This window comes from Erpetoichthys calabaricus, chromosome 10 (assembly GCF_900747795.2).
Source record: "Erpetoichthys calabaricus chromosome 10, fErpCal1.3, whole genome shotgun sequence".
In the NCBI taxonomy this organism is placed as follows: domain Eukaryota; kingdom Metazoa; phylum Chordata; class Cladistia; order Polypteriformes; family Polypteridae; genus Erpetoichthys; species Erpetoichthys calabaricus.
The window spans coordinates 47,951,026-47,963,748 of NC_041403.2; the positions used below are offsets into that span (position 1 = coordinate 47,951,026).

The following is a 12,723-nucleotide window of genomic DNA, read 5'->3' on the forward strand; positions in this document are numbered from 1 at the left end:
GCAGATCGCCCTGAGACCCACTACAGCCACCACGCCCCCTCGCTAAGCCGCGAGCACGGTGATTATCTATTTAAAAACAAACTGGCCTTTGCTGGGAGAGCTGTGGACCCATATCACCACATTATATTACTGAAGTAAGCATTTTTGCAAACCTTCTAGCTAGAACTTTGGAAAGTATCTTACTATCATTATTCAGAAGTGAGATTGGTCTGTATGATGCACATTGTAATAAGTCCTTATTTGTCTTAGGAAAGATGGTAATTAATGCTTGGCAAAAAATTTGTGGTAAAATTTTATTGTCTCTGGCTTCTATAAATGTTACTAATAAAAGGGGGGGGCTAACTTAATTGAATATTTTTATAAAATTCGACAGGGTAGCTATCAGGGCCTGCTGCTTTCCTACTCTGAAGTGTGAGTATAGCATCTAGTAATTCTGAGAGTGTCAGAGGTTTATCCAATTCCTCTGCACTGAGTGTATCTAGTTGTGGTATCTGTAATGGATCGAAAAATGTATTAGATTTTGTTTTGTCTTCTTTAAACAGAGTAGTGTGTTTTCCATTAGAAAATGTATAGGTTGCCTCAATACATGAGCCATGATTCTTCATACCTGAACTCAACGTTTCCTAAATTGGGTGTATTTGGAGCTGTCCATATAGCCTTGACCTGTGACTTTAGAATATCAAATGTGTGACTAATAGCTGAATTCGGAAAGACAAAAGTATGTACTTATTGTACATTACAAAATACATATCACTTTTACAAAAAATTAATTCTTAAGACAAAAGATATGTTTCCCTCCAGTTCTTGTCTACACACACACCTTTTTTTTACAGAGGCAGGTCATTTATCATTCAGTGTTTTTGGATGATTTATTTGTCTTCCTAATATTTAAGTTTAAAAAATGCAAAATCATTATTAATTCATTCTTAAGTGCTTAAAGATACTAACAAAAGTATTTGCTGCTATCTAAAGTGCATTTTAGTCTCGGTTGGTAGTTCTCTTTATAAACAGAACAAAATACATGTTGCATTCTGGATATTTAAACAGAGTGAAGAGTTCTTCAAATTTCCTTTTCATTTTTGGGTAGCTTTACCACAGAAGATTCTATGGTCTGACACTGTGATGCATGATGTATAACAATAAGCTATGAAAACTTCCAAGGGGGTGAATGCTGTTTAGAGGCATTGTACTTGTTTGATTTCTATCGCTAGTAAGGCAGAAAACATTGGAATTCTTTAACTTTGTTATGTTCATTTCCTGGTATAAATCTGTCCCTATTTTTCTGTCCTGGGTTTTAGACTCTTTTTGTGAGGGCAGGTTTGTAATAGTGTACTTGGAAGGTCCATTTCTGAATTCAGTGTTACATACAGTATGGAAAGGCAATCCTGTGTATATCCATAGATTGTAGTCATAGATTTTAGCTTTTACTTCCATTCATGTATGACTTTGCTATTGTATGGTGTGTTTGTTGTGAATGACAAGAAGTTCATTGTGTCTGTTTACATGGGTAGGGTGCTAGGAAATAATGCTCCAGTACAATTGTATTTACCAATGCGAAAAGAGTATCACCTTTACTTAACTGTGGTGGATTTTCTTTTGCTCCTCATATTGCTCTATTCAGATACTTGGTTTTACTCTCTTTATTTCAGTTGCCCCATAAATGGATCTTTTATTTATATTCACAATTACGGCATCTAGGTGTACTATATCCATCACTTCAGTTTTAAATTACACATACTATAGCTCCAGGTAAGTGAAATGTTTTACAATTAGCCACCTTTTCATGTATCTGCCTCATCAAAATTCTTTCAGGTTAAGATGACAGGTGTAATGCTAAATTAAATGTCCTGAAATCTGTAGAGTACAATATGCCCATGTCTATTAAGAATATCCTTGCTAATTAAATGCCATGGAGTCAAAAGTAACTTGTCAGTTCCTGTTTGCATAACATGTCTCAAATAGTGTCAAGCTGACATTTGAGAGTGCCAGAGTTACCAGTGCTAGCTGTACTACTGGATAAGTTGTCCATCCATCCATCCATTTTCCAACCCGCTGAATCCGAACACAGGGTCACGGGGGTCTGCCGGAGCCAATCCCAGCCAACACAGGGCACAAGGCAGGAACCAATCCTGGGCAGGGTGCCAACCCACCGCAGGACACACACAAACACACCCACACACCAAGCACACACTAGGGCCAATTTAGAATCGCCAATCCACCTAACCTGCATGTCTTTGGACTGTGGGAGGAAACCGGAGCGCCCGGAGGAAACCCACGCAGACACGGGGAGAACATACAAACTCCACGCAGGGAGGACCCGGGAAGCGAACCCGGGTCCCCAGGTCTCCCAACTGCGAGGCAGCAGCGCTACCCACTGCGCCACCGTGCCGCCTGGATAAGTTGTTCTAAACACAAATATCTACTTTAAGTGTGTGTGTATACAGCGAGTGATAAAAATAATATAGACTGTATATATACACTGTGTAACAGTAGAGGCGTGGAGCCACTTCTAACACCCTCAGGTACCACTCTGAACACGAGGTAAAAGTATAATTATTATTTATTTCTCTATTATACTGTGCACCAAGCACCCTCCACTCCACTCATATAAATCACAAAATCTCTCAATACTACAATCCTCCTCGCCCAGACACTTCGTCCTCCTACCTCCCAGCTCAGTTCAGTGTACTGGGCTTCCCACAGTCCTTTTATATCCCCTGACCCGGAAATGGTTCCTGGCAAAACCCTCAAGTCCGTTTTCCTTCCGGGTCAGGGTAAACAGTTCTCTTCTTCACCCCGGGAGTACGTCGTTTCTTCCGGACACGTGATACTGACACACTCCTGGGTTATAGGGCACACAAGAGCCCACTAGCCCCCCTACAGCGACTCCTGGTGGTCCCCAAGGTATCCAGCAGGGCTGTGTATAGAAACTACAAAGTCCATGAGGCCCTGCTGGAACTCGGGGCACCATCATGTGGTCCGGAGGGCTCCTCCTAGCGGCCTGGGGGTGGCGACCGGAGTCTGTCCATCACAACTGTAATATTTGTGTTGCATTTTATTGTTCAAAAGCCATGTCCTTTACAGCATGTTTAAAGACATGCATAATGGAAGTTAGCATGCACTTTATTTAGTTACCCACATCTTTTTAGACACTACTATTATGTCTTCTCTTTGTGTCCATTTAAAGGTGTGCTGATTCGATTTCTGAAGTTGGAATTTCTTTTCCACAATCCATTTATGGAAGATCTCGGATTTAGTAAAAAAATGCAATTTTTAAAAAGAGATTTAAAATTAGATAGATAGATACTTTATTAATCCCAAGGGGAAATTCACATACTCCAGCAGCACCTTACTGATACAAAAAACTATTAAATTAAAGATTGATAATAATGCAGGTAAAAAACAGACAATATCTTTGTATAATGTTAATGTTTACCCCCCCCCCCCCCCCCCCCCCAGGTGGAATTGAAGAGTAGCATAGTTTGGGGGAGGAACGATCTTCTCAGTCTATCAGTGGAGCAGGACAGTGACAGCAGTCTGTCGCTTTGCTGTCGCTGAAGCTGCTCTTCTGTCTGGAGATGACACTGTTTAGTGGATGCAGTGGATTTTCCATAATTGATAGGAGCCTGCTGAGTGCCCGTCGCTCTGCCACAGATGTCAAACTGACTAGCTCCATGCCAACAATAGAGCCTGCCTTCCTCACCAGTTTATCCAGACGTGAGGCGTCTTTCTTCTTAATGCTGCCTCCCCTGCACACCACCGCGTAGAAGAGGGTGCTCGCCACAACCGTCTGATAGAACATCTGCAGCATCTTGAAGGACGCCAGCCTTCTAAGGAAGTATAACCGGCTCTGTCCTTTCTTACACAGAGCATCAGTATTGGCAGTCCAGTCTGATTTATCATCCAGCTGCACTCGTTTTAAAATAATTTTTTAATAGGTTGTATTTGTTTTATGTCATTGTGGTAATGTGCCTTACTGGCATTACCTGTAGTTAAATAAAATTGGTCAAGTGTCTGCTGCAGTGTTGAGAGGCATTTGTTGGTAATAAAAAGTTTAAGTATAAAGAAAGGAAACTTGCCTTTTTCCTTTTTTATAGAATGCCTTATTAGCGCCTTTTGGAGAGTGTCGCGGTAGGTCTCGTGTAGAATGGAGAGACAGCCTTGCCATTAACCGGCCGGGATGGCATTGTCAGTCCTCCAGTCCTGCGTGTGCCTCCCACGGTCCCATAACACTAAAGGATTAAAAAAGTGTGAAGCGTCGTAGTATTAGTTTACCGCGGTTTAGAAAAGGGACCCCATGTCCATAGTTGTCTGGGCAGTAGCTCGGGGGAAGGACGTGAAATTTTAAATGCTTTCGTTAACTTTAGGCAGAAGCGCAGTTTGCTTCTCAAAAGCCGGCACAGCTATGCGCGCGCACTCCGCCTGCTTTAACTATTATAGTATTTTTGCAGGGCAGGAGACGCCACTTCTCGCAGACGTGTTCTCGTCATCGCGTGGTAGTAGAGAGATGACGTAAGACAGCTTAATTGGTCGGCACAAGGGCGCCGAATATAAAAGGGACTCGTGGCACCTAGAGGTTGGTTCCTTTCTGACTAGATCTTCTTGGAGAAAGGTACTCGGTAGAATAGTTTTTGAATTTACCAAGTATTACGGCTTGTGCCTTGTTTTTGTAAATATTTGTTCTTGTATAAATATCTCTGGAGTAATTTTGGTGGAGGTATTTATTTGGGTTATGGTTATTGGTGCAGTTTTTTTTTTTTGTATATACTGTAGTCACTATTTTTGAGCTTCATTTACTTACTGTTTTTGTGTGTCTTTTGCGGTATTGGACTGTGTATTAATATATAAATTCCGCAGGACATGGTTTTTGTTAAATGCACCTGTAAATAAAACCTCACTTTATTTTTCAAAAACCCAACCCATTTTGTGTCCCTGTCTCCCTGTCTTACACTATCATCCTGGTCACGCTTAGTCCCACATACTAGACACCTAGAGTGTAGGCTGGTGTTCCTAATTCCCACTATACGAGAAAGTGGCGTTTCAAGCCTTCGGTGCCTTCTGTGATTCTGGGGAATGTAAACTCAATCTCAAATAAGATCGACGAACTGGCTGCGCTGGTGAAAAATGTAAGGACCTACAGAGAATGCAGTTTGTTGTGTTTTTGCGAAACCTGGCTAAATAACACCATCCCAGATGCCAACGTGGAGCTACCCGGGTTTAGCACAGTTAGAGCGGACAGAGATGCAAGTACCTGTGGGAAGCACAAAGGAGGAGGACTCGCTCTCTATGTTAATACACAGTGGTGTCACTCTGGACATGTTAACGTCAAAATCTCCACTTGCTGCAGGGATATCGAACTGTTGGCCGTAAGTTTACGTCCCTACTATTTGCCCAGAGAGTTTGGACATGTCATTGTTATTATTGTATACATTCCTCCTCGGGCAGACGAGGAATCAGCGAGTGACATCATCCATTCCGCTGTTGCTAAGTTACAAACGCAGCACCCTGAGGCGCTTGTGCTAATCGCTGGAGACTTTAACCATGTGACGCTGGACAAAACATTACCTGCCTTCTCCCAGTATGTGCACTGTAACACCCGGGGAAATAAGACTATTGATTTACTTTATGCAAACGTTAAAGACGCATACAGCGCCACCCCGCTGCCTGCGCTTGGGAAAGCAGATCATAACCTGGTTCTGCTTCAGCCTCACTATAAACCAAAAGTTAGAGTCCTACCTGTAACCACACGATCATTCAGGAAGTGGACTCCGGAGGCTGAGAATACTCTGAGAGAATGTTTTGGAACTACAGACTGGGATATCCTGCAGGGATCTCATAGTGAGAACATTGAGGAAGTTGTTGACTGCACTACTGACTACATCAACTTCTGTATGGACATTGTAGTTCCAGTAAGAACAGTACGCTGCTATGCTAACAACAAGCCATGGATTACAAGTGACATCAAGGGCCTTTTGAATCAGAAGAAAAGGGCTTTTAAAGACGGTGATCAGCATGAGCTCAAGCGCGTGCAGAAGGAACTCCGAGTCCAACTCAGGGCGGCGAAGGAGCAGTACAGGAGAAAGCTGGAGCAGAAGTTGCAGAATAACAGCATGAAGGAAGTGTGGGATGGGATGAAGATCATCACTGGCTGCAGCTCGAAGCGGGGTGCCACCATTGAGAGAGACGTGAAGAGAGCAAACCAAATGAACAACTTTTTTAACAGGTTTGACCACCCTAACTCACTCTCACTCTCACCTCGGAGTACTGCACCCTCCACACATTTTTCTGCTGATACCAGCATAGGAAAGACATCCCCACCCATAATTACAACAGCGCAAGTGAGCAGAGAGCTGAGGAGACTTCGTGCCAGCAAAGCAGCGGGTCCAGATGGAGTATCGCCACGACTGCTGAAGGTCTTTGCATCGGAGCTGGGGGGTCCTCTACAGCGCAACTTCAACCTGAGCCTGGAACAGGGGAGAGTCCCGAGGCTTTGGAAAACATCTTGTATCACCCCAGTCCCAAAGGTATCACGTCCTAGTGAGCTGAATGACTTTCGGCCTGTTGCTCTGACATCACATGTGATGAAGACCATGGAGAGGCTGCTGCTTCACCACCTTAGGCCACAGGTTCAACACGCCCTTGACCCTCTGCAGTTTGCATATCAGGAGAAGGTGGGAGCGGAAGATGCCATCATCTATATGCTACATCGATCCCTCTCTCACTTGGACAGAGGCAGTGGTGCTGTAAGAATTATGTTTCTAGACTTCTCTAGCGCCTTCAACACAATCCAACCTCTGCTCCTTAGGGACAAGCTGACAGAGATAGGATTAGATTCATACCTAGTGGCATGGATCGTGGACTATCTTAAAGACAGACCTCAGTATGTGCGTCTTGGGAACTGCACGTCTGACATTGTGGTCAGCAACACAGGAGCGCCACAAGGGACTGTACTTTCTCCGGTCCTGTTCAGCCTATATACATCGGACTTCCAATACAACTCGGAGTCCTGCCATGTGCAAAAGTTCGCTGATGACACTGCTATCGTGGGCTGTATCAGGAATGGGCTGGAGAAGGAGTATAGGGACCTAATCAATGACTTTGTTAAATGGTCCGACTCAAACCACCTACACCTGAATACCAGCAAAACCAAGGAGCTGGTGGTGGATTTTAGGAGGCCCAGACCCCTCATAGACCCAGTGATCATCAAAGGTGACTGTGTGCAGATGGTGCAGACCTATAAATATCTGGGAGTGCAGCTGGATGATAAATTAGACTGGACTGCCAATACTGATGTGCTGTGCAAGAAAGGACAAAGCCGGTTATACTTCCTTAGAAGGCTGACTTCCTTCAACATCTGCAATAAGATGCTGCAGATGTTCTATCAAACAGTTGTGGCGAGCGCCCTCTTCTACGCAGTGGTGTGCTGGGGAGGCAGCATTAAGAGGAAAGACGCCTCACGCCTGGACAAACTGGTGAGGAAGGCAGGCTCTATTGTTGGCATGGAGCTGGACAGTTTAACATCTGTGGCAGAGCGAAGGGCGCTCAGCAGGCTCCTATCAATTATGGAGAATCCACTGCATCCACTAAATAATGTCATCTCCAGACAGAAGAGCAGCTTCAGTGACAGACTGCTGTCACTGTCCTGCTCCACAGACAGATTGAGGAGATCGTTCCTCCCCCAAACTATGCGACTCTTTAATTCCACCAGGGGGGGGTAAATGTTAATATTTAACATTATACATAGTTATTGTCTGTTTTTTCACCTGTATTATTATCATTCTTTAATTTAATATTATTTATTGTATCAGTTTGCTGCTGCTGAAGAATGTGAATTTCCCATTGGGATTAATAAAGTATCTATCTATCTATCTATCTATCTATCTATCTATCTATCTATCTATCTATCTATCTATCTATCTATCTATCTATCTACACGGGGTGTCACAGTCATAAGTACTTTTTGTGCCTGAAGTATATTTTCAGCTGAAAAATGGCAGTCTTCCTCATTAGTAACATTAGTTGAGGAAAAATTGACACAAACTCAAGAATTTGCAAAACATTTTTTTTACTCTAAATCAGTATCTTTTTCTCTCTCTTCTTATTCCTTCAAAATAGGCAGGAATTTAAATTTAGAAATTTAGAAGGATGTCTTTTTGTTTTTCAGAAGAAAAGAAGTTGTTGTCTGAATGGTTTGAACATGAGGAGAGATTCCACTAGGACATTTCACATATGGAGTCAGACAGACCTCAGCTTTTTATTTTATATGACAATTATATGTGCGGACTTCACTTCTCAAAAAACTAGATGTGATAAAGCAATTCTGTTGTCACATTTGGATTCAGCATCTTCAAGTCTGTAAAGAACACATACAGATTTTGACAGAAGTGTAGTCATCCATGAAGAACTTACTAGGATTCACGAGTCATTTTCATAAGGTGTACTTTTGTAGGTAATTTTTTTATACTTAATGTGTAAAACTTTACATTTATTGACATTAAACTTAAATTGTTTTATAGCTGCCCACAACTGAATTCTCTTCAAGTCATTTATGAGGGGCTTTTCTTGACTCCAGGGCAGGAGTCTGCAAACTAGCTCAAAGTTCAGTTCACACAGATTAAAATGAATACATTCACGTTCATAGTTCACCATTTCAATTTTGAACTAGTTCATGTTCAGTTCATTTTGCATTTTTTAAGGAGTGAGAATAAATGACCCATGAGCAGGGCCGGATTTTCCTATAGGCTAACTAGGCTTCAGCCTAGGGCCTCAAGATCAAGAGGGGCCTACATTCAAATTGTTAGCAAAATTTTATTATCTCTCATGTAATTTACAAACTTAAAAATGGAAGGTGAAAGGGCCTCATAAGTGGAATAGCCTAGGGCCTCTTTTCATATAAATCCGGCCCTGCCCATGAGTTTACTTTTTTCAATTTTGCATGCCTTATATTAGGCTATTACAGTGTTCTTGAATAAAATACAATAATTATGAAGACTTTTTATTTAAATACACTTTATTGAGTTATATCCAGCAACAAACACATATAACCATATATGCTAATATCCTCCCGATCAAAAAAGAAATTAAATAGATGCAAGTATACATATAAATTACCGTTCTATTTCCAACCGTGTGACACAAATGGTGACTGTGGAACCAGCATGTAGGTGAACTAACCTATTACACTGCTGGTCAAAATTTGCATCACATATTACATGTCCAACGGACAGAGGTGGGTAGTAACGAGTTACATTTATTCTGTTACATTTACTTGAGTAACTTTTAAAAAAAATTGTACTTCTAAGAGTAGTTTTACTGCACCATACTTTTTTACTTTTACTTGAGTACATTTGTGAAGAAGAAATGCTACTCTTACTCCGCTATATTGGGCAACACTCAACTCGCTACTTTTTTCCATTTACACATCAGATACGCTATATTTTTGCCAGAGAGAAGTCACCAGTGGATCTACTGCATGACTGTTTCACCAATCAGACGTAGCAACAATAATCACGACTCCATTTCACCAATCAGATGTAGCCATGCAATCACATGACCACACACAAACTTCCTGCGTCTGCACCCTCTGAAAGACTTTTACTCATGTGAGGCTTCTGTTCACTGTTAAATGGTCACAGCTTCACTGCAAGAACCTTGAGAGCCAACTCCTGCTGATGCTTAACCATCACTTCACTGAGTGAAGAACAAACACGTTTTAACCACACATGCACAAACACAGACAGCCATGGTGAAGTGAGACTTCTTGTACGTGCACAAGCTGCCTTGTTCTAATGTTATTTTCTGTCAGCTGTGCTATTTGGAGGGCAAGTGTGTGACGATGCCGGTCCCCTACAGACTCTTTTCTTTTCTCCTTTTCTTTGATTCCCCCTTCATTTTTTGTGCCAACCCATAAATATACACTCCCATCTCTGTGGGCCTTAATCACACGCCGCAGAAAGCCAATGAAGCAATTGAGAACGATCGCACCCGCACGTGCAGGTGTGACTCGCTCCAACTACCTCATTATCTCCCTGCGGTCGTGTAATTGTGCCTACGGAGAGTGACACGGCTTTATGGATTTGAAATTGGCCTCTTTTTTTTTTTTTTGAAGCTGTGGACCCGCTACACCACAAAGTGAATATGCAGTATTATATTGTCAGTGTACAGCATATCTTGTCACTGTAAGTAGTTTGCACTGTTCAAACATACATGTTACCTACTGTAGGTATTGGCTTCAAAAGCTTTGTTGTGAAAAACTGAGAAATGTAACTTTGTGTTATTTGTGCATCTTTATTTTGTAAAGATGTTATTTATTTTTACTCATTTTTTATTTTTTTTATTTCGAAATAGCAGAATTTGCACATTATTTTATATTTTTGTCTGTTTTATTACAGCATTTCTAAAAAAAAATAAATCATTTATTATGTTCAAACAGTTACTCAGTACTTGAGTAGTCTTTTCACCAAATACTTTTTTGCTCTTACTTGAGTAATTTTTGGATGACTACTTTTTACTTCTACTGAGTAATATTATTTTGAAGTAACGCTACTCTTACTTGAGTACAATTTCTGGCTACTCTACACACCTCTGCCAACAGGGAAAAAATAAAGTGGCCTCGCAAAGTACGACGGTTTCCTAAAAGCGAAAGCGGAGCTTCACCACATGCTTGTGTCAGCGGGGGTCCAGCTTAGGCACAAGCAGGTGACGCAGACAGTGCCAATTTGATTTTACATTATATTTTCCAAATACAAGTAAATGGCAAAAAATTCGTATGAAATAAGTATTCGTAAAAATACTTATCCAAATACAGTATTCGGCTATGGCTCCACCCCTGCATTACTGGGTAAGGCAAAATGTTTAATGTGAACCTAAACCAGATCCAGAATGTCACCTAAAACTGAGCTAGTTCACGTTCAAGTTCTTCACTTGCAAATACATTACGTTAAGTTCACCGTTCTTGGAAAAATGAGCTTGTTCAATGAATGCGTTCTTTTGAGCTAGTTCATGCACAACACTGGTGTAGATTTTTTCTTTTCCTCTCTCTACTCGGAGTCTGTTACTAGTTTTTTGAGATTTAAAATTATTCTTGCCTCTTTCCGCTTCCTTGCCTCTAAACTGAATACTAATTTTGATAAGGTAGCAGTCTTTTTCTCAGGTGTATGAAGTACTGCCTTAAATTCTTTTGAAAAATGGGAGTTCCAGTTGTATTGGAACAAGTTTCCTAATCCGGGGTTTTACCAAACTAAGAAATATTTTGAGCTATTTGTGTCTTTGCTAATAGTGACGTAAAGTGGCCTGACCTTTATAAACGGCTTGCAACAAGCAACTGGATTTCCCCCATTTATTTTTTACAGTAGGCATTTTACACTCATTTACAATTGCAAGATGAGTTCAATAGCTAGCGGCTATGAACTGATATGTTGCTCTTCAAGTCAAACTACTTTTTAACCCCTTCACCTCTGCCCTGCTGCCATCAGTCAGCTCAATATGTTGATTCGCAAGATGGAGTCCTTCTGTGTCTGTCGGATTTAGGTTTTTTAACTTTGACTTTTGATATACTGCTGAAGGATGTCTTTTCATATTTTTACACCTTCTATGTACATTTCTTCATAACAAAAATACAATATGTATTTCAAGTTGAGTTTTCTGAATTAAAAAATGACAACTGGGTTTAATTTTCCCATACTGGACTATTTTCTTGGAAGCACAAAATTTATTGGATCATGAAACTAGAAGAAACTAAACCCAGACAAGCTAATGTCCAAATCAAGAAAATAAAGATTGTTCAGAATATTTTTTTGCGTGAGGATGAGATAGTATACTTTAAACTGTGTTTTATGAAATAAGCTTCAGGTCAAAGCAATTTTGGAGGGTTTTTTTTTTCTTTTTGTGGTTAACGGTTATTGTCAAGCACCAAAGAATTCTACAGCATGTATAAAGTCAGGCAGTGCCCAGTAGACCATCCACATTTTCCAGAATATCTCCTTCCTGTTCATTTACAGACAACATGCTGTATGCCATTCCACAGGTACCTTACACACTGAATTTCCAACTGCTTAACCCATTTCTTTCTCACTGTGGGCTTACAGATGGTCTATTGGAGCTTACTAGCACTTCCTACCATCACAGGTGTATCATAGTTACCATCCCACTCCTTAAGGTTCTAGAAACAATTTCAGAATTTTCTTGCCAAAGCTGGTGTTCCTGGGCAGAAGGTACAACATGCATTGAGAAAGATGCAGATGATCTCTTGGTTTACTACTTTCTCAAATCTAAACATCCTAAAAGTGTTTTTTTTTGTAAAGACCTTATAGTTTGGAATCATGGGAATGTTTTTTTGACTGATAGTGTAGAAGGAAAATGTTTTATATTAACATGAAAATAGCAAATTAACATAAATAGCCATAAAAAGTAATTAAAAGCTTCTAAAACATTAGATTAAACATAAATTAGAATGTTAAGAAGATAAGATAGGTCAAGTAAATAGTTAACTAAAAATCAGTCATTTTGCATTATTTTTTAAGCTTACAGCTTACAAGAACAGATAAAGAAAAGAAGATTGAGAACACCTGTGTCCAAAGATAGGAAGCTAAAAAAATGATACCACAGAGAAAAGATGGCTCTGGAAGGCACGTAAAGAAACCAGCTGGATTGATGAATCAGCAGAAAAGCAACAAAAAGCTTTTGCTGTAAGCAAGGTCACACTGATACAATATATGAAAGAAA

At 40.7% G+C, this 12,723-nt stretch overlaps 1 protein-coding gene across 1 annotated transcript in view; it reads right to left on the reverse strand.

Moving 5' to 3' along the window:
- Positions 1-12,723, reverse strand: part of LOC114658517 (putative ferric-chelate reductase 1) — a 51,188-nt gene that overhangs the window by 5,317 nt on the left and 33,148 nt on the right. The window contains exon 3 of the mRNA XM_051933204.1: positions 608-698. Within this exon, the coding sequence (XP_051789164.1) occupies positions 608-698 (91 nt within the window). The remainder of the gene's footprint in view (positions 1-607; positions 699-12,723) is intronic.